This window comes from Trypanosoma brucei, chromosome 4 (assembly GCF_000002445.2).
Source record: "Trypanosoma brucei brucei TREU927 chromosome 4, complete sequence".
NCBI lineage: Eukaryota > Euglenozoa > Kinetoplastea > Trypanosomatida > Trypanosomatidae > Trypanosoma > Trypanosoma brucei.
In genome coordinates, this window is record NC_007277.1 from 371392 (window position 1) to 392240 (window position 20849).

Genomic DNA, 20849 nt, shown 5'->3' on the forward strand with positions numbered 1-20849 from the left:
CACTCTCTGTACTTCGCATTTTCCTCCTTTCGGTGTGAGGGACTAGAGGCATCACATAAGTTTATTAAAGCAAGTACTTTCCCATCCTGCTGGAACCTCTCGCGCCACTTCTACATTTGCAGCACGAACAAAAGCTTTGCTCCACGGAACGAAGGCTCCATCGTTAGGGCTGCCGTCACGCCGAGCCACACGGGCCGCTGCCCCCAGCTGAAGCCACTCCAGCTCTTTTATTGGGCACACGTTCCATATGTCGTCGACGAATTTTGTGCAGCTGTGTACGTGTACGCTGGCTTCCTCTTTTTCTGCTCCGCCGCGGACACACCCGCCTACTGTCACAAGAAGTTTCACAAGTGCCCTGGTGACCGGGGCAAAGTAACCCTCCCCAACAAACTCACGAAACATACGAGCAAATAACACGTAATGTAATGTATCTATCTCAAGTTGCCTTTTCCGTTTTTCGCTATTTTCCACAGTTTCTACCGCGGCGATCATTGCGAAGGAACCATGGTACCACACCTGCGCAATAACTTGGCGACATGATCTGTCGTCCCCCGCAAGACCGCTGTTTCTGTAAGCCCGTACAAGGGAGATCATTGTGGTGAAGCAAAAGTAAATCGTTGGGTGAACACCATCAACAAGTATACAGGCGGGTGAAGGCGCACCGCCAATATTCCAGTAGGTGGGGAAGGCCACTTCCTCAACGAACAACGTAGCACAGCGCTCGACAAGCTTCGTGTAAGCTTTGACAACGTTTAATATCAGGGGATGAAGTAAAATTGGGTTCAAAGACGTACAGTTGCCGGTCGTTTTCATCTTATCTCCCGGAAGGTGATAATATTCCTGCAGTAGGTCAATGAACATCAGCACCTGTTGTAACAAGTCTAGTGGAGGAATCAGCGCTGCTATCTCAGCGGTCCGCTTAGCCACGACATCGACTACAGCCTTCGTGAGGGACTCAACACACTCTGAGTTGGTGGAGACAGCTGAGCTGCACGATGCTGCTGTAAGTATGGACGACTCAACTGCTGCACTCGACGCCAAGATTGCCTCCAACAGTGGCCTGTAATTCAGTAGTGGATTGCCACTCATCACATAGGAAACCGCGTTCTTCACAAAGCCGGACCACATGTCCACCAACTTCCTTTGCATATCTTCTCCCTCCTCCGTTCCCGGTGCCAGTGGCAGGTTGGTCCACAATGTGATCAAGTCAGCGCAATCGGCCTCAAAGGAGCGAGCGGATGCATAACTCTTGAACTTGTTGGGGCGGCTTAACCTTTGAAGGAGGTAAGATGCCTCAGGCGGGACACCTATCATCATGGTTGCATCAAGCGTCCAGAAAAATGTCGTTTTTACCTTCCCACAGGGGGTACAGTACTGTAGGTGCTAGTGTATAGATGTATTTGTGCGGAAAAAAGAGAAAAGGGATAATGTGCCCATGGATATGAGGCAGAACACTAAACACTAGTCCAACGCATGCACGGGCACCACACGTCCTTTTATTTGTTTAGTTCGCACAACACTAACGCAGCTCCACCTGGCACGAAGGTTATCTAACCCTCACCCAAACTTTTTTCAGTGTATTACAAATTCGTTATGAGGGAGTTTCTAAGACAGTGACACTGGTGCCAGTAACTAAGCACATAAGCAAACATATATATGTATAAATTTACGAAGAGGGGGATCAATATGGGTAGCCAACCCTTCAGCGCTAAATTCTCCCTTTGGAGAAGTGACACCAAGACGGGAGAGGGAGAGGAACATACATGCGCTCTACGCTCTCCCGTCTCTTGTGTTATTTCCGCCTCTCCTCCTTGGTTTTGGCTCCTTCGTTCCTCCCACAATACGAACGTGTTCCAATGTGTCGTTCCCAAGTCCTCTGGACAACTTCGCAAACGTTCGCAAGTTAGTTTCCACGTCTGTAATTGTTTGTCGCAGCTCATTGATTTCCGTTAAGAGGGAGTACTCCCGTGTCGCGTAGTGTTGCACGACACTCCGCAACTCCTGCTGGAGCTCATCGATCGTTTTTTGGTGTGCTTCTTCCTCCCTCCTCCGCTGCATCAACTCCTCCTGAATGCTTTTGTTAGCATTGTGTAGTTGCCACCACCGCTCACGGGAGGCAGCACAAGCCCTTTCTGCGACAATGACGCTACACAGCGAGGGGTCACCCATGAGTTCATCATTCAAATGGTGAGAGCCTCCATGCATTTCTGTTTCGTACTCCACACGACGAGTATTCAACTCACTTATAATCATAAGAGCCAATTGCTCGTTTGACGTTTCAACTTTGGAGTCGAATTTTGCGTTAATGTGCTTCTTGCTCACCTTTTCCGCTGCGGCGTCAACGTATTCGTCCGCGAGGGATGACGGGATATTGTCTCTGTCAGGATACTGTACACGATTGACAGCACCCGTAGCATTGTCTAGGAGAACAACCACACGGTGCACAAAGGCGTCGCTGTCGTAGTCCCATATCTGTTGTGTGAGGAGGCTCATGGAAAAGAGGTGTTTGTGCTGCAGGTAATGTTCCCTTGCGTGCTTAGCTTGGTATCGACTACATCCAACGTACCCACACACAAGGCAGATCCATGGATCACCTGTGCGGCTGCACTGCTCACATTGCACTTTCTGGCTCTCATGCTGCATTGTGATGGATGTTTGACACACCACGCAGGAGGACTGCTCGAGCAGGCACCTGCACTCCCTTCCATCAACACAACTACAAGTGGGAGAACTGTAGCCGGTAAGTGTGGGTTCCAACCTCTCTGCGCAAAGCGTGCATGTGGGGACAATATAATAATTGCTCTCCAACTCAGAGTCTGATATTTCATCATTATCGCACGGAAACACCAACACGCGACGCTTCCCCACCGTTGGTGCCTCTGGCTCTTGCGAGAATGAGTGCACGTCTAAAGTAGTAAGTGTGTCAGGGCATTCGATGACAACAACGGTGCAACCCGAGAGGATGCACACATAAAGCTGTAGTATCTGGAAAGAATAGACTCCCCTCTCCCTAATCCAGTTGAAATAATGAGACACAAGATCAGTTACTTCATCCTTCACTTTTCCCTCTTCCAGCGGATTGCGCGTCTGAAAAGTGAAAATTACGTGTTTCGTGGGCACAAAGGGCACAAAGAATTCCCGCTTGAAACTAAGTCGGCGGAGTAGCTGAACGTAGCCAACGGTAGCCTGGACGGGGGGAAAGTTAGTCATCTCACACATTTGGTCACTGGAAACGACATCCGCTACTCGACACCGAAGCATCGTACATGCAACCCCACTGGGCAATCAAAACAACTAACTAATTGCAACAAAACCAAAACTAGAGCCGCAATCCAAAACAAATCAGTAATAATAATAATTATGATTATTATTATCAATGCAGGAATTTCTGCTTTTTTTCTTAGTGGGGAGTTACCGCATAGAAGATCGGGTGAGATGGGATGAAGGACGACGGTAAAATACAAAGACGGTAACTAATGAACACAACAAGTTAACCAGAAAAAAAAATCTGTCATTATGGAGTGGCTATGCACGTAGGTGCCCGCTCGCGGTCCGTTAGGACACGGGGGACGAGGGAAACATGCACGCGTATGTTTTTTTTTCTTGTGTATGACAGACCGATGCGTCGGTGAAAACTTTGCGAATATTGTGACCTCACCTATTAGACTCAGTACTTTGTACGCATGTTGAACATGACGGGCCTCTTTGGCCGCAACTGCGAATCCATTTCCCCTTCAAGCGCTCCATCTGCTACCGCTCGCTTCCCATTAACTACACACTGAGGGCAGCCGCCACCCCGCACTACACGTTTCTCAACACTCATTTGATACGAATGGCTGCAAATGGCGCACTTCCACCATACCGGCTGCACGTGACCAATTCCAATAATTGCCGGATACATGTGCATTGGATTGAGTTCATCATGCCATTCTGCTGCGATGTCCGGTGCAGCCGTTGCAAGTCGTGTTGGGAGGTGGAAACGCTTCGCTACGAACATTTCTACCCGTTTGCGGTTGGCTATTCGAATGTGCGATGCTTTGAAGCGCAGTTGGTTAGCGCTCAGGGGAAAATGTGCTATGGAAGGTCCAAAGTGCCGCATCAATAACTGCTATCTAAGTAAGTATTAACCGAGATGAGAAGTAAATTAAAGGACGGGAAATAGATGATACAGGGTACAGACTAAAAGAGTTTCCTTTCTTCCCTTTTTTTATTTTTCATTTATAAAACACACAACCACTGCAACATTGTGTAATGAGGAGGAAAACAAGTGATACAACGATACCATTCGTGGTTAAATTTTCGCGACACCATGAAGGCAGTAGTAACTTTTTGTTGTTGTTGTCGTGCCACATACCAAACAAGAAAGACAGTAAATGTTCCGGCATTTTGGGGATTTAACATTCACCATGTGACCCCCATCCTTCCTCTCTCTCTCTCTCATACACGTACACACACATACACACGTATAAAAAGCAGAGAAAGAATCAAATACCTCCCCTTTCACATTTAAATGCACAGACAGACAGAGAGAGATATATGATAATGTGTCATTTCCCACGGAGGCGGTGCAGAAATCGCACAAAACACTCGCAATGCAGCGCATTACATGACCGCATGGGAGCGTAGACGAGTCCCAACAAGTTCTGTACTGAGTATCAGTTAACGGATACTCTCTTCTTCAAGTTTATTCCCTTTTCATTTTATTTTGCATCTTTTACACACATGTACGCTAGGCAACTGCGCCAATACAGGCGGTTTCATGTGGCGGCGCCAAGAAGTAACACAATCTGCCCTCCATCAGCCTCTCCCCCACGAAAAAAAAAAGAAAAAGTGCCACGAAAGTTTGTGCCCAAATAGCTCAGGGTTAAGCTGCAGTGTATGTATTGGCGTCATTTAACAAAGCAAATGGCGGTCGAGAGGAGAAAATACAAAACAAAAAGAAACAAAACAAAGGCATGTGCTATCGCACAAATCGAAAGTAAATGGACTTACAAAGAAAAAAATGAAGAGTGAGCAAACAAGAAAAACTATGTTACTTCTTTCATCAGGTACCGTTCCCCCCCCTGGATTGTCGGCCCCCTGCTTTTCAGTTCGCACTTCCTTTAACCCAAGAGTTATTCTGAGTCACTACTCAGGTCAATCACTTCTTTGGCGTTTGCCCTGTCCGAACTTTTGTAACCACTTTGACACCACCTTCGGATAGCTGCTTGAGTAGTGGCAGCAACCGATGGCGGTTTCCTGCTATGAGGTCGGCCACGCTTACGGATCTGAGTTACGCTACCAAGCCTACAAACTGTGCTCATGACACGCTCCGGTTGAATATTCATCTCCTTACACACCACTTCGTTGCGTGCATTCTCCACCAAGTTCGGTAAAGAACCACTTTCATTTCTATTGTGCGTATCCTCCGATGCGGTGCTCTCCTCATCCTCCACATCCACACATTCGGGTCCTTTGCGGCTCTCACAGGTGTTTGCAGAACTCAACCCCTTACTTGGCTCCGCGTTCAAGCTCCGCCCAATGGCAAAAGGGTTCCGCTGCTTTTCAGTTTTGATGGACTCTTCTTGTTTAGCATCTCCAGGCTGTGTGCGTGTTTCGGGACTGTCCACTGAAGATGCCCTCGCCAACAGCCGACAGATGGGCTGCATGTTGGAGTAGCGGGTGCGCAGCCGGGGGGCCTTTTCAGCAAATAAGGACTCGTGTTGCGCGAACGCTTCTTTTGACACCGTTGGCACCACGAGGGCGGGATTCACAAATTCCACAAAGTCAATGAGTTCGGAAAAGCAACAGTGCTCACTGTAGGGAATGTTCAGAAGCGACACGCGCTCATTGATTTTCTGTCTGGAAACCTTCGCAGCCCACCCGGTGGGATTCACGAAGAGGACGCCATCAAATTGCTTTAAATCCACCCTTTCGTTTCCCCACAGACTAACTGTTTCATCACCGGTATCGGCTGCTCCACCATCTATTGCGGTGCCTTCTCCATGCCTTCTTCTCACTGGTCTGCCGAACGCTGGAGCCAGAGCACTGTACGTTGTTAAGGACAATGGGACGAGAAACAGGGCTAACGAGTATTTCACCCCACCGGTCATCGAGTCGGGGGCCACATGGTCAGAAGACATTTCACCAGCAGTTTTTGATGTTGAAATCTCCGAGTCGACGGGTAGCTTTACCTCACATGTTGTGAATCGGCCTGTGCATTCCCCGCCGCTTTCCCCGTTTCCTCCCATACGATAACCAAGATAGATGTCTTGGGGTTCCTTCATATGGTGTGGCGTAAAGCGCTCGGGAAAATAATCTAGTTGCCTCATGGCCTCGTACCTCTCCGGGGTCACGTATATTGGGGCGTACGCAGGCGCCCCATCGCCAGATTTCTTTGAGGGAAAGTTCTCCTGAACTGAGAGAGCAATAATCTCCTTTCCAATGAAGTAGGATCCCACTATCACAGCTACTGAGACCGTCTGCCCCTCCTCCTTTGTTTGCATGTGCTCTTGGCTCTGGGAGTAACTTAGCCGGCGTTCGCATCCCATGATCATGTCTAATACCTCCTTATTTACTGTTTGAAAAATCGCGGCTCGGTCCGGAAACGTGAACTGCGGTTGGCAGTATGTATTATCAAGGAAGAGCACATCGACGTTTCCCATACTCTTCAGCACAGGGTTGCTCCTGAGGTCCGGTTCCCAGCACCTGTGTTTGATGCTCAAAGCGGGGACAGCGGGTGAGCTGAAGCGAAAATCACCCGTGTGGAGAATCGTGCCGAAGTCTGCCGATCGAAAGAGAAACATAACTGCACCAGGACAGTGATTAGCGGGTATCAATTCCACTGAGAAACAACCTTCGCCACACTCTGCTCGTCCTTCCTCCTTCTTCACCAGATCACCATTGCGGAGGGAGAAAATATACGTCACCGCAAGGTCCAAGCATTCCACACAGGACCTCCGAACGCCCAGCTTCCAGCACAAAACATTCCCTGTGGCGCGGCTAGCGTAAATAGTTCCGTGCGACCACTTCTCAGTAATACCGCTGTAATGATCCGAATGGAAGTGCGAGAGAAAAAACAACCCGCGAAACGACTCTCCAGCGGGCCCTAACCCCGAAGACGCGCCGTCACCGTCCGCTCGGCACGATTTCAAGTATCTGCGTGTGTGAACAAACGCATCAACAAGGATAGCAACCGACGCGTTCCGGTACACCTCTCTGGTGAGCATGTACTTTTTGAGAGTGTCTGGCATATCATCACCAGTGCGAGTCACCTTACCTGCAGCTCCACCTGCCATCTCTTGTGTACGAGGTTGATGACACCTTCTCGGCCCCTCCTATCCTTTGAAACAAATGCAGAGCAGTTACAGCACCGGAATTAACGGGTAGGACCACAGTAAAAATTGAATCTGAAGCAATGAAGGAATTAGAACCAAAAGGGGCAGCTGTGTCAAAGTGCACTCCTTCAACGACGACCGCAAAGAACAGGCACCTCATCTCCCTGGGGAAAGCGGGTGGGAGCTGGGAGAACGGGTGTGTGAAGAGAAGGGATTGTAAACCGGAGGATGAACGCAGCGGCAACAGCCAAGATAGTCGAAGCAACTAAACAAAAAAAAATGTGTACACTATTCACTCCACTTCCCTCCTTCCCGGGTCTGTGATGATGAACCACACCTGCCAGTTGCTTGGTCACGCGTGTTTCCATCTGCCGTACCCCTCGTCAAGAACGCTGTCCTCCGTTAACGCTGGTGGCTCCATGGCTCCAATTAGTCGCATGAGGGCGTCGTAAAGGGGATCCTGCAAATCAATCAGCCTCCCCAAAATTGCACAGGCCACGCCCACCGCAACCCCAAGGGCGATGAAGTCGGGGACAAACATTGCCAACTGCGGTACAAGCCTATACATCACCAAACCTGCAATAACAAAAACGAGGAGGCTTATGACAAGAATAAACGTCCTCACAAACTTCCTGAAGAGGACTCGAGGCGTAACGAGTATGATGTTTTGATTGAGCAAATGCACTCGAACATCAGACGACTGGGAATATTCTAGCAACGCTGCGACAGAAATAAGAAACCCCATGACTGCGCACGCCACGACAACCAGCGTTTTGTAGCACGCTTTTTCGGTACGAGGTCCAGCGGAGACTTCCTCATCCATGGTCACTGTTTCCTCCACCACCTCTCGAAGCATTGTCACGACCTTTTCAACGTATGACCCACTAGTTCTCACACCATGCTCTAGATCCTCTAATGAATGATAACAATGAAAGCCCAACGCTACGAGCACCGCCAGTGTGCCACCAAACCGGGAGTGAGTGACATTGGCGACTAAACTATACAGGATACATATATCCAACCACCAGAGCGAGAACAAAGGAATAAGTCGCAGCGACCCCCACTTTGTCGTGTGGTTCATCTTATACACCACGAATGAAACTGCGGTAGTGATGCAGATAATGTAACTGACTGCGCAAGAGTCAATGATGGCGGGTATCCAAACCGTCAAGAGGAAGAACATTAACCAAATGAGAAGCAACTCCACCACATGGACGCTCACAACCAGCGCCAATACGGAGAGATACACCATAAAAAAGAGGACTATGCACTTGCTAATGCCATTCGTTGTTTCCCTGACGGATGAAGCAGAAGACGTTGACGCAGTCCACCCAGCTCGCTTCGATGGACCGAAGGTATAATTCACCATAGCGTACCATACCACTGAGGTAAGGAGTAAACTCCACGAACTGTATTGACGAAGGCCATCCCCGTACATCATTGTGTATGCCTCACACAATGAACGAAATATCATTATCGTCATGATATACCAACGCAAGGCTGCGTGAGCGCTCCTTCGGGCGTCTCGCCCCGAACGGTAAACAAACGCCAGTATTACCGCTGGTAACATACGCTTTACAAAAGACATTGCGTACGCCTTTAAAATTTGCACCTGAATAAGAAAGTGTGGATTAGCGTACTTCAGACGCGGGTCGAAGCCGGTCTGCTCAAACCCACGAAATCCTGTAAGCACGAAATGCGCAATGGAATCGCTACTGGAAAGTTCGCATGCCGCTTCCTCCTTCAGAATTACCATCCCCTCGCAGGCTAGCATTAAGCACATGATGGCTACAGGCCACCTTCTGCTGTTGCTGTCTACTCCACTCTCCTGCACAAGGTGGTATAAAACATCGCGGCCGGTTTTAACATACGTGAACATGGCGAGTGCTGACAGTGCCACACCGTAAAGTGTCAGAGACAAGCGCTCGTTGAGTGTCATCAACTCCAGCCGCCGCTGGTACTCGACGGACCACACAATTTCTGTTCCGAAGGAACTGTGCATGGTAACAGCCAGCCATGCAATCACCGGATTTTCTCGTATCGAGGCGAGAAAGAAGGCCCCAAAGAGTGCAAAGATTTGAAAGTACCGGGGAAGGTACTCGAGTGAGCGATAAATACTGCCGAGGTGCTGATGACTTCCAGTGGAGATACCGCCGTCTGACATGGTAGTTCTCCCGGACGTTCCAAAGAGTTTCTTTGAGTAGGTGTTCTATGTTGGCGAGCTGGCCGCCTGTCGTGCAAGTATTGAAAGTGGCCCAAACAAAAGAAAGATGATAGGAGGAAAAGAGATGCCACAAACGAAAAGGAACAAGTGTGGTAAAATGTACCAAACACAAAAGAAGGAACACGCGCCTGAATATGGATTAATAAAGAAATGAGGGAGATGTGAACAACTCCACGCGTTATGTATCTGTGACTTTTGGTACGCAGGTGTTCTTCCAGCAGACAGAACACAGGAGGGGGCAAGTGTGATTAAGAGGAACGAAAAAAAAAGTGTGCCGAAAGCTAAAGGAGAACTGCCACCATTTCTTCTCTGCCTTTACCCCTCCCCCCCAAATCCACACACTCAAGTGCCGCGTAAATAGTCGCCACACTCTGGAGTTCCTTAGGGTTTGAAAAAGATTACTATTGCTTACCTTAAGCGGCGTACTTATCCTCTGCCTCCATTCCCTACCAAAAGTGCGCATGCAGACCCGAAACATGGTGGCATAGGGAACATAGCGCTAAGACCTTCTGGGGAAATGGTTTCATGAGCTCGACCCACTCATCTTTGGCCACATTACGAGTCTCCACCAGCCTCAGCACTTGTGGTGGGGGTGTGTGATGAGTTGACGTGCGTCTTTTCTGCTTCACTTGAGCCCCCCTTGGGTTCTGTGCATGGTTCTATAATGACGCCCTTCTCCTCCCACGGTTTCTCCGCCAAATCGTTCGGTTTGAATGGCGTACACACAAGTTCCTTTATGATGCAACGCAGTTCCTCCAGTTTTGCGTTGTTTTCCTCGTCATTCGGGTTCATGAACTTGCGTCCCAGGCAGACGTTGAGGGCACGTTTGAACTTCCGTATGAGTTCCAGTGTACCGAATGTTGCACGGAACATAATCCACTCATCCACCACCGCCAAATTTAGGTCGTCGCGGTAAGTGACAGGCATGCTGCTGGTGCCCATTAAAAGAATGGTCCATAGTGACACATTGGTGAGATCCCGCACGAGCAGCCGTTCGGATTCCGATGACTTCACCAGCTCATCATACACGAAATAGGGCTGGCCAATATTTTCCTGTGATGTACGATGGACAACAGATGCCGATGATGGGTCCAGTCGGTTGGCAAGTTTGTTCCTCATGAGGCGCTTCCCCCGGTTCATAACGACATTAGGAAATAGTCCAGAAGCAACAACACACTTCACCAAGCCAACATTGAGAGAGTCGGCAGAGTACTCAGATTGGTCAACGAAGATATCTGCGCGGTCTTTATTTTTCGCATCTTTATAATTTTGCTTCATATGAATGAACCCACTGCCTGCAACAATTTCAAAGAACTGCTGTTTGTACTTGGAAACAGTAAGGAGCTGAGGGACGCTCAACATTCTCTCCTGCAGGTCATACACCACTTCCGCGGGCGTCTTTGCATAGTGCGACGTTACCCAAAAGTTGAAAGCGTTCACCGACGCAATTACATCAGATTGTGTACCGTACGAGAGGTCTTCCTTGTGTAGTCGGACGGCTTCGCGATGTTCTCGTGTGCTTATAAAGACATCCGTGTCACTTACCCCGGCAATGGTGAGAGCGGAGTCCAAACACCTCAGAATGGCCCCCATAATCACCATCTTCCCCACCTTGGGCGCTACCGGTAACCTGGAAAGTCGTAGCCCAAGCGGCGTCAGTTGACGTGTAGATGTCGTGGCACCGAGTTCATGCAAGCGCTTCATGGCGGCTTCGATATGATCGGAGGACGGTGGTTCAAGTGCCTGCTGCAAGAAGTCGGCTGGGTCACCCAAATCAAGGGCAAGAATCTGTAGACACAGTGAATCGAGGTGAGTGCGGAGCATTTCAGGCGTCTGAAAGTCATGCAGGCTTTGAAAATGCTTCTTCGAGTAGAGGCGAATGCACATACCTGGCCTCGTACGACCCACGCGACCACGGCGCTGGACACAGTTCGCCCGACTAGCATAGACGGTTACCAGCTGTGACATAGATCCCATCTCGTTGCGGCCCACAGACGTAGTTCCCTTACGCATGACATATGATTTCTCCTTTCCCCGACCAACGTCGATAACTGCTGCAACATCGTCTATCGTTACACCACTTTCTGCGATGTTTGTTGAAAGGATAAGTTTGATTTTTCCTTCTGGCGCCGGAAGAAAGCATCGCATTTGCTCTTCTGCACCCACAGAGGAGTGCAAACATATGATATGAAACTTTGCGTTGCGCTCAAGTATCTCCTTTGCCCTGTTAATTTCATCCCACCCAGGTAGAAACACCAAGATAGAAGAGTCCGTTAAATCAAGCGACCTCACAGCGTGATCTATGGCGATCTGGATAGTCATGTAATCAATGTCCGCTGTAGCTTCTAAAAACCCGTACTTCGCGGTGGGAGGCACGACGGTTGGACAAAACCCGTCAGCTGCCCCATTTCTCTCCAAAGCTGCAGCCGCCTCTTTCAACAGAGGTGTCATGACATTCCGCTCAGTAGCAATGGGAACTAGGTCCTCCAGGTACATTTCCTCGACGGCGTGAACGTACCCCTCCACGTTGATGATCGGAGCATTACCGAAGTACTTGCCAAATTGATCCGCCTGCAACGTTGCACTCATGAGAATGACGTGAAGGTCCTTACGACGGTGCAGGAGCTGCCGCAGCAAAATCAGCAGAAAGTCTGAGTTAATGTCGCGTTCGTGTATCTCATCTATGATGAGATAATTAATCCCATTTAGCAGCGGGGCTGAGTGAAGAAGGCGGAGCAGTACGCCAGAAGTACAGAAGTTGATGTTCCGTCCTGGCTTTGCGTCCAGGCGAATGGAATATCCGCAGGTTTCTCCAATGCTTTCCAGTCGTTCAGCGGCGACGCGGCGTGCAATCGAAACCGCGCTTAGTCGACGGGGTTGAGTGATAACAATGGAACAATCACCACCCATTCCCTTCTCTGTCATGTCGTCCAAAATGTATTGAGGAACCTGTGTCGTCTTACCACACCCAGTTGTGCCGCAAATAATAACTATCTGATTGCTACTGATTGCACGCAAAATCTCATCCCGCTTCTCATAAATGCGCAGCCTCTGCCTCTGCGAAGCATACCTTGTTTGGTATTCCTCATTCGTTAGTTTCGCCTGCAGCTTGGCTTCCAGCTCCTGCGACTCCTGCGCTCGCTGCGATGCATCCATGGCAATAAGTGCCATGATACCGATCCCTCTATCGGAGTCCGCATCTGCCCACTGCTCAGGATGTGCGACATCTTCTTCTTCCACCATAGGCAGGCCATCCACCGCTTTGAGGATACGCTCCTTCTGAGAGTCGGTTAGCGACACGTTGGCAATGTGCTCTGGGTCAAGGTGGGGATGGGCACGAATGAGGTCCATTAGTGCTTGGAAGCCTTGAACACCGCGGGAGAGTTTCGAGAAAAGGTCGTCAAATGCCGCCGGTTCATTAAAACGTGGTCCTGCGTCTCTGCCAGTTCCTACCCATGTTTTGCCATCTTCATCCGTCACTTCGACGACGGTAAAGTGCTGCACGAACGACCCGCTGCGACGGTTTAAGTGCCGCACAAGTGGTGGTTGTAGTCCGAAGCAGACAGTGAAGAGCTCGATAATACGGACCTTACCTTCATGAGAAAAGTCCTTGGACACCGGGTCCCAGTTCCCAAGGGACTTTTTACTCACCCGTGCAGTGCGGCGTAACACCGGAGCTTCCTCATCGAGCACTGCCGCAGGATCGACAAGATTAACTTTATCAACCACCTCTGCTTTAATCTGTTTCTCAAATTCAGCGAAATCTGGTTCTACACGGCGCAGCAGCGCAAGGGCGTGCATTGCCGCCTGGCGTTGCGAGGCCTCTTTATTCCACGCTACGCCGCTAGCCCTTAAGTATTCGTGTCCCGGGACCTCGATTGTGGTGAGACAAACTCTGCACGAAATGGGACCCACGGTGCGCGACTTCCAAAACGTCGGATAGTTCACGTTTGCAACATTGCAGTAACGCTGCAACACTGTTTTTGCATCGGGATCGATCGGCATCGATTCAACTTCTGCAAGTGCAGCGTCGTAAGTTTCATCCCCAGTTCGGGGGGTCTTTCCCATCTCGTAGAAAATATTGTGCTCCCGCATCACATTAATCTCAATGTATCGTTGACATTCTTGAGCATACTGCTCCCAGTCCTGCCGCACATTCGTCGGAGGCGTCGGGTACTGCGGCTTCTCTTGCGTTGTTCCAAGTGTGAGGGGGAGCGGTGTGGGTGTGTGAGGCGGTTTCGTGGCATTTTCAGAAACGAGAGGCGCCCATCGTCCGAGTCGCTTCACGCACTCGACATGCCTCCTTTGCAACATGGGGAGGTTATCGAAGAGACACAGCCCGACTGCATCTAATATCTGCTCTGCGTGCATCCAGCATAGTATCTCAGCGTCGCGTTTGGTAAGTGCTGAACCGTGGGCAACCCTCTTTCCGTACACGTCAGGAAGCGGGAGCGTCAGCTCTGCAATGTGCAACACGTTACCAAGTCCCCGTAATTCCATGCGATATTCCGGCTCAAGCTTCGCTATCCCATTCCGCCTCAAGTAATAGTGCACTCGCGCTCGGGAGACGAGGTCCAGGTCTTTCTCAGGTACAAACGTGTACTCCCGTCTTTCTTTGGGGGCAATTAGCGGCTCTTCGTCCTCACGCAGCGCGGACGTCGTTTCCTGGGAGTTCGCTGGCCCGCCCCCCTTTTGTACACTTATTGCTGCTCGTCTGCGTTTGGACTTGTTTTCCCAATGAATGGACCCCACTACCTCCCGGCGAAGAGGCGGAGGTGACGCGGTGGCAGCCGCAACGCTTTCAGAGTACTCAACGGGTGCATTTCGGCCACATTTGGCGCACAACCTGACATGTAGACGTTGCAGGGCGCTGTCTGTGTAAATGGGGATCCCTAAGGTGTCCAATATTAATTCCGCATGCATGGCCGCGAGGTTTTCCGCATCTTTCGGGTCAACTGCTTCACCTAACGCGATGCGGTCGCCGAAGCGACGTGGTACGGGCAAATTCACGGCACACCGACAGATTGCCTGTCCCCCATTGTCCTCGGCCTCAATACGCTGAACAAAAAAAACCTCCTCTATTCGCCGCCCCACGGAGGCCAAATAGTTTTTGATGCGACTCTTAGAACCAAGGTCTACCTGACGAGGAGAGTACAGTGCTTGCTCGAACTGCGTGCGCGTTTCTGGATCCGTGGGTGATACCATGATGTAGCCGTCCGGGCTATCCGGCTCCAGATTCCACAACTCCTTTGAAACTGTCTCCCGCATCTTGAGGTAACTTGTCGCTTCGTCTGAATCTGAATTAGCCGCATCTTTTTCTTCGGTCGGCTGCGCATCGGCCACTCGGGCCCTCTTAGCCACCCTCCGTTTGGTGTTTTGCGGGGCGGTAGGATCCGATGTACCGACATCCGGTGCGGCAGCAACGCTCCTCGCATTCGTTGAGGAAGATGGAGTTTGAGTAGAGGAATTTCCTGTAGCGACCCGCCGCCTCCCTGAGGGGCTTAACACATTGGGGTCTCGTGTGTCTGCTGGTACACTCTCACCGCGGGCCCTGCGCGCGGCAATCCACTCGGCGCGCGCCGTACTTCCATCCATGAGGTGAAACCCAAGTATATTTAAGACGTCTATGGCATGCATGGCCGCTAAAACACGTGCATCCGTTGCATTCATGGCTATGCCGACGCCACCCCGTATGCCATACAAATCGGGTAAGGGTAGCACCACAGTGGCCTTGTAATACCCGTTTACCTCCTCAACCAAAAAGGGATCGGTCCTCGGAACATTTTCTCTCTGCAGAAACTGTTTCAGCTGTTCCACCGCCGACGAGTCGAGGGTCGGTGTCTCTATAAATTCGCACGTTTGGTCCGTCAGTGCGCGGTGCCGTCGAATGATATCCTCTTCGTAACTTATGCATGAAATGCGGTCTTCGCGCCGTACTGCCAGCTGTTTAAGTGGTAGGGGGCAGACAACATGTGAGGGGTTCTTCTGATCTTCTCCTGGCAATGGGGCGGGCCGCCCGTAGCTCCAGGCTGCCAGCGCATGCTGCTTCTGTTTTGTGGAGTCGGAAGGATAGAGACATATGGAGTGGGCATCGAGGACAAGCTCCGCGTGCATGCAGGCGAGTGTCACGGCAGCTTCGCGATTTAGCGCCTTTCCTTGCGCTTTGATTTCACTAAATGTTGATAACTCAGGTGGTAAGGAGACGGTGGCTACATACCAGGACTGACCACCACCTTCCCCTGGTTCCTCCACCGACGTGCAGAGCTGAGCAAAGGAAAGCTTGTGCTCATCCAAAAATGATTTAATGCGGTGAACTGCTGTTGTGTCAAACAAACACGGCGACAGTAATGTGTGACTGGGAGAGATGTAATGGTTCGGCCGCATGTCAATTAAAAGCCATTTACCACCCTCGGTCTCGTCACGATCAACAATACGGCGGAGTGGAAGGGGTACGCGGACAGGCGATTGGGTCCTCTCAAGTTCGTCTGGCAAGGGGGCCCACCGGCCTGCCTTCCGAGCAGCCTCCGCATGTTTCCGTTGCATTGACGGCAGCGTGTAAATGTGATAGCCGAACTCGTCAATTATGTGCTCAGCATGCATTGCTGCAAGGAGTTCAGCGTCTTTACTATTGCACGCAACGCCATGAGCCCACAGTTCCCCTGTGTGGCTCCGAAAAGGTAGTCGAACACGGCTATGGTAGAGTGGCGTACCATTGTCGTTAACGATCTCTCGGCCCTCAAAAACTTCACTGCTACTGGTAACTGCTCCTTGGGAGAAACGTTTGATGAAACTGACTACCCGAGCACGGGAAAATGTGTCCACGTGCTTTGTGTCTTTAAAGCATTCCGGAAACTCACTGCTACCGTCAAAGGAGAAATCTTCCTTCCTAGTCTCCCCAAACGCCCTGTCTGACTCGTCAGTGGCTTCCACAAGGGAAACCTCGCCGGGGGTAATTTCCTGCGTTTGAAACAGTCGCACCGGAAGCACCACGGGGCTCAGTGTGACAGACCGGAAAGGCCCTAGGTAGCGACACGCAACAGTTAGTCGTATGGCCCGCATAATATCCCCCTTCTGCATACATTATTCGAAGATGTCGGTAAAAGCACGCGGAAAAAAATGCTACATGAAATCAAAACTGATCAGAATGTTCAACAAGACATGGATCAGCTACCAACACAGCCGCACATCACGTCGGCAGCAATAACAAACTAACACACGTTAGGACACACAATGTTAGAAGCACACGCAGAAGCAAAAAAGTAAAGGAATAATAAAGAAAACAGGGAGCCAGGCATCCCCAAGATGACAATACGATCCATGGCGATCACGGGCACGGGGGCGAATTTCCACTCCACCCCCGCCCCACACGATACCTCCATTTACGACCGCTGCGGAGGGGCCCAAGTGTACCGCGTGTCCACGGCTGCAGTCACACTTTGGTCCAGTAAAACCATTTAAGGTTTACCCCTTCCCAACAATATAACAAGTATTCACTAACTTCACCCCCTCCCTTCCTTTTTTTTTCGGGGAAAGGAACGAGAGAGAGAGAGAGCTGCCTAATTAGTACCGCGAGTCGTTCCCCCCTCCCGAAGCACCCTTCTCTTGCGATACCGTGTTTTACCTCGTCTTTTATTTTTCCCTTATTCCAATATTGGGGTCCCATTTATCAAGCACACCTTATGCACGCGCAGTGATATGCGCGCTAGGGGAAAAAAATATCATCATCCCCATTGGACGGACGTGCGCTAATTTCACCCGGCCACGGCTCCGGAAGAGTTCCATGCGTGAGTCTTCGGCAGCACCTCAGTAATCAACCAGTTCGAAAAGGAGACGACTGTTGTCGCCATCTTTCCTTCTTTCCACATGTATTTATGTGCGTGCACGCGTTTGAGTCCTGCACAGCGCCGTGGGGATGTGACCACCCGGTTTTTCACTTGGTGAGACACGATACCAAATGATTCAAAAAAGAAAAACCAGCGCGGGGTCTGGGCAGTGATCACAATTAGCATGCACGTTCAGGCCACAACTCACTTCATCCGCGCGTTGGACAAAATGTAAGTGTCCAATAGGCGTATAAGGTAGATTGGAATCACAATCGCAAGAGAAATCACAAACACTTGCCACGCACAGCTCCACGAAAATAAATAATCTTGATCAATCATGTCTGGAAGAAGCAAAACTGCCAATAGAAAAGTGACAATCGAGAAGCATTCGGCTGCCACAAAGTAGTAAAGGTGCTTTCGGCGCTGTGTCCACAGGATTCTGAGATGCAGAGTGCCCGCTACAATGACGAGTTCGGTCAGAAGCAGTGTTGTGTACGCCACAGTTGTGATCTGAAACATTTCCTTACCAAATAGAGCAAGAGCAAGATATATCATCGTGCCGCCCTGGAACACAGAGATCCACAACCACTGCAGGTACGAGCGCGTATTCATTGACCGGGACTTCAATAGTTCTTTGTACAATTGTGGAAATTCACGAACATCACCTTCCTTCACATCCTCATCGAGGACCAAGGCAAACACAGGAGCCATCGTAAAAATGGTGGAATATCCCATAAGAAGATACCCATTGAAGACGGACATGGAGGTGCCAGCGAAAAGTAGCGAATAAAAGGCCTGCACAACTGAATAGGCCATACCTCTGTGTATCACGAACTGGCTCATATTGCACGTGCGTCGGTAAGAGCTTCGACCATGCCACATAATGAGTCGCACGCAGTGTGAAAACTTTGCAATGGAGAAGTCCGCCGCCATACTGGCCTGCTTTCCTTCAACGCCTTCAACACCAATGCCCACATCCGCAGCAAGTATCATCCCTACGTCGTTTCCACCATCACCAATGGCCGCTGTGCGTATGTTCCTCGATGTAAACTTTTTCATAGTCCGTACAACCTCTGCTTTTTGCGTAGGAGAGCAGCGGGATACGATGACAGAGTAGGCTAATCGTGCCACCCGCACAAAGGTTTTTGATGTGGCTTTGGTGAGACACATGGAGAGGCGACCGCCATCCAACACAAGCGTCCAAGGTACGTCGAGAGGTGCATCGTTCATCGAATTATAGTATTGAAGATAGAGGGAATCCAAATATCTCTGAGTTTCCTCCTCAGTGCGGCATGACATCACCTCGATCTTGCCGTGCCGTGGAATCAGACGAGTGGCTCGGCCAATTGTAATCGCCGTTTCCACCTTGTCTCCCGTCAGAACCCACACTTTGATGCCACCCATTCCCAGTGTCTCGAGCGATGTAGTAACATCGTCCTGTAGTTCATCTTCCACGCCTGTCACACCAATCAGTTTCATATCGCGTTCAATAAGAGCCATGGCCGCGTCCAGTAAACTGTCCCGTGCCTCGCTCAAGTCCGCATTTGCCTCATCGTACCGCGCGAGGAAAGTGTCCACTTGTTCCTTTGTCAGCTGCCGTTGGGCAAAGACGAGCGTTCGAAGGCCAACCTGTGCAAACTCTTGGCAACTCTCCTCTAGCCAACTGGAAGATCTAACCACAGAGGTCATCTTAAAGTCCGCGCCCTTCATGAAATATTTGTACACACCGTCAGAATTTGCTCCGCATGAAACGCTCTCGCTGTCAACCTTTTCACGCAGAATGATTCCCATGCACTTGCGCTCAGAGGTAAATGGGAACGTTTTGATTATGTCATAATGTACCAACCTCCCACCCGGTGTGGTAAACTGCATGCAGGTGACGTCCCGGTGGGTGAGGGTGACGCCCAGCGACCTGCAGAAGTTGACAAAGGCGACTTCATCCGGCGAAGATGCCTGATACTGAAGGCAACCATCTTCCACCACCGGCGTTACGTTGTGGCACAGGACAAGAGAGACAATGGCCTCACCAACCGAGGTCACGTCCCGTGTGAAGTTTCGCTGCGTCGAGTGACTGTTTATTTTACCGCTGTCCACTGTATTGGTCCCTCTGGGAACATAATTCTCCCCAAAGTACGCGGCTATGCTGCTCTGGAAGCGATCTACTTCGTGGTAATTCAGCACCGTATCACTGCCCACCTGGATAAAGCGAAAGTTCATGATGTTCTTCGTCAGTGTCCCAGTCTTATCAGCGAAAAGATACTGCAGCCTCCCAAGTTCCTCCGGTATGTTTGTGTTACGCGCAACTGTGCCGGGTATTTTGTCATCTTTCCCAATAACATACGCATACCAAATACGTCCCACATCCACGTTCACCCGCATAGAAATGGGTATTATGCTCGACAGAAGAATGAGGAACCGGAAGAACATAGTCAGCCAACTTCCCTCGAAGTGCTGTTGCACCACAAGCAGAAACGATATCAGTACCAACACAGAAAGACACAACACACCGAGGTAATTTAGTTCATGCTCAATGAGTCCAACCTTTGTGGAGTGCTTGGAACGGTTCATTGCGCTGCGTGTATCGACCCCTGTATGCAGCACAGCGACGGCAAGTGTGCCTGAGGCCACCACGCAGTGGGCCCAAAGTGTATTTTGCAATGAGATAGCCTCTGACTCTTTCCCGGGGATGTCAAACGCGCCAACAAACTTGTAGATATCCTTGTGCAGGGGTTCGCATCGTATGTTCGCCCGCAACTGGCTGAGAGAAACATTATTGAGTGTCTGAGTCCCCTTCAGCGCGTAACGTAACTTCCAGTCGGTCTCACCATCCATCTGGTCGGTTCGAATGAAACACGTCCCGCATGCCTCGGATGTTCGAAGCAACACACAATCAGCGGGGATGCGCTGTCCATGGTGCAGAATAAGTATATCTCCCACCTGGATCTCGGCCGCAGTTATGACGCTAACTTCACCATTGAGCAGCAGCTTTTCCACTTTCTCCTCGTTGATTGTTTTGTCTCTTTGATAACGCTGGATGTCGTCCACTGCATCCTTAATGAGCGAGAGAATCACCACCAATGCGAGTGGAGAGATGTACGTGAAAAGGAAACCAACCTTCAACGCATCCACAAACTGTGTAAGGGTTAGGAACAAATAGAAGCTGTTGAAGAACGGCCTAAACTGGTGGAACAGAGAGAGTGGCAAGAAGGTGATAATGGAGTACCGGCGGTTATTGACCGCATTCCGAGGATAGCCTGCCGCAGTCCAAACATGCGGCGCACACCCCAGGGGAATTGTTCGTGGTTCGCCCTCGCATGCTGTCTCCATGTTGAGCCATCGCTTGATGACCATCCGCTGGCTGCGCTTTTTGATTGGTGGAACCGGGCATGGTGTTACCTCTTCCATTGTACTCATGGAACAACAGCTATCGTTCTCTACTTCTGGCATTGGTATGTCTTCACCATTGTATTTAGGAAGATGCGCACC

General features: G+C 50.3%; 7 protein-coding genes across 7 annotated transcripts, besides 2 other annotated features; all 7 read right to left on the reverse strand.

The window, feature by feature from the left end:
- Positions 1 to 20849: part of a sequence feature (sequence corresponds to BAC RPCI93-2L9) that runs on past both edges of the window.
- On the reverse strand, positions 52 to 1317 carry Tb927.4.1450 (hypothetical protein, conserved; the record flags this gene model as incomplete). The annotated part of the gene is made up of 1 exon (XM_839202.1): positions 52 to 1317. The coding sequence occupies one exon, from the start codon at positions 1315 to 1317 to the stop codon at positions 52 to 54; it is 1266 nt and encodes a 421-aa protein (XP_844295.1).
- Tb927.4.1460 (hypothetical protein, conserved) lies at positions 1771 to 3261 on the reverse strand (the record flags this gene model as incomplete). Its single annotated transcript, XM_839203.1, has 1 exon — positions 1771 to 3261. The coding sequence occupies one exon, from the start codon at positions 3259 to 3261 to the stop codon at positions 1771 to 1773; it is 1491 nt and encodes a 496-aa protein (XP_844296.1).
- Positions 3347 to 3374: a sequence feature (AT_rich).
- Positions 3668 to 4099, reverse strand: Tb927.4.1470 (hypothetical protein, conserved; the record flags this gene model as incomplete). Its single annotated transcript, XM_839204.1, has 1 exon — positions 3668 to 4099. One exon carries the CDS (start codon positions 4097 to 4099, stop codon positions 3668 to 3670), a length of 432 nt encoding a protein of 143 aa, XP_844297.1.
- On the reverse strand, positions 5115 to 7277 carry Tb927.4.1480 (hypothetical protein, conserved; the record flags this gene model as incomplete). Its single annotated transcript, XM_839205.1, has 1 exon — positions 5115 to 7277. One exon carries the CDS (start codon positions 7275 to 7277, stop codon positions 5115 to 5117), a length of 2163 nt encoding a protein of 720 aa, XP_844298.1.
- Tb927.4.1490 (hypothetical protein, conserved) lies at positions 7669 to 9480 on the reverse strand (the record flags this gene model as incomplete). The annotated part of the gene is made up of 1 exon (XM_839206.1): positions 7669 to 9480. One exon carries the CDS (start codon positions 9478 to 9480, stop codon positions 7669 to 7671), a length of 1812 nt encoding a protein of 603 aa, XP_844299.1.
- Tb927.4.1500 (hypothetical protein, conserved) lies at positions 10096 to 16599 on the reverse strand (the record flags this gene model as incomplete). Its single annotated transcript, XM_839207.1, has 1 exon — positions 10096 to 16599. The coding sequence occupies one exon, from the start codon at positions 16597 to 16599 to the stop codon at positions 10096 to 10098; it is 6504 nt and encodes a 2167-aa protein (XP_844300.1).
- On the reverse strand, positions 17568 to 20810 carry Tb927.4.1510 (phospholipid-translocating ATPase, putative; the record flags this gene model as incomplete). Its single annotated transcript, XM_839208.1, has 1 exon — positions 17568 to 20810. One exon carries the CDS (start codon positions 20808 to 20810, stop codon positions 17568 to 17570), a length of 3243 nt encoding a protein of 1080 aa, XP_844301.1.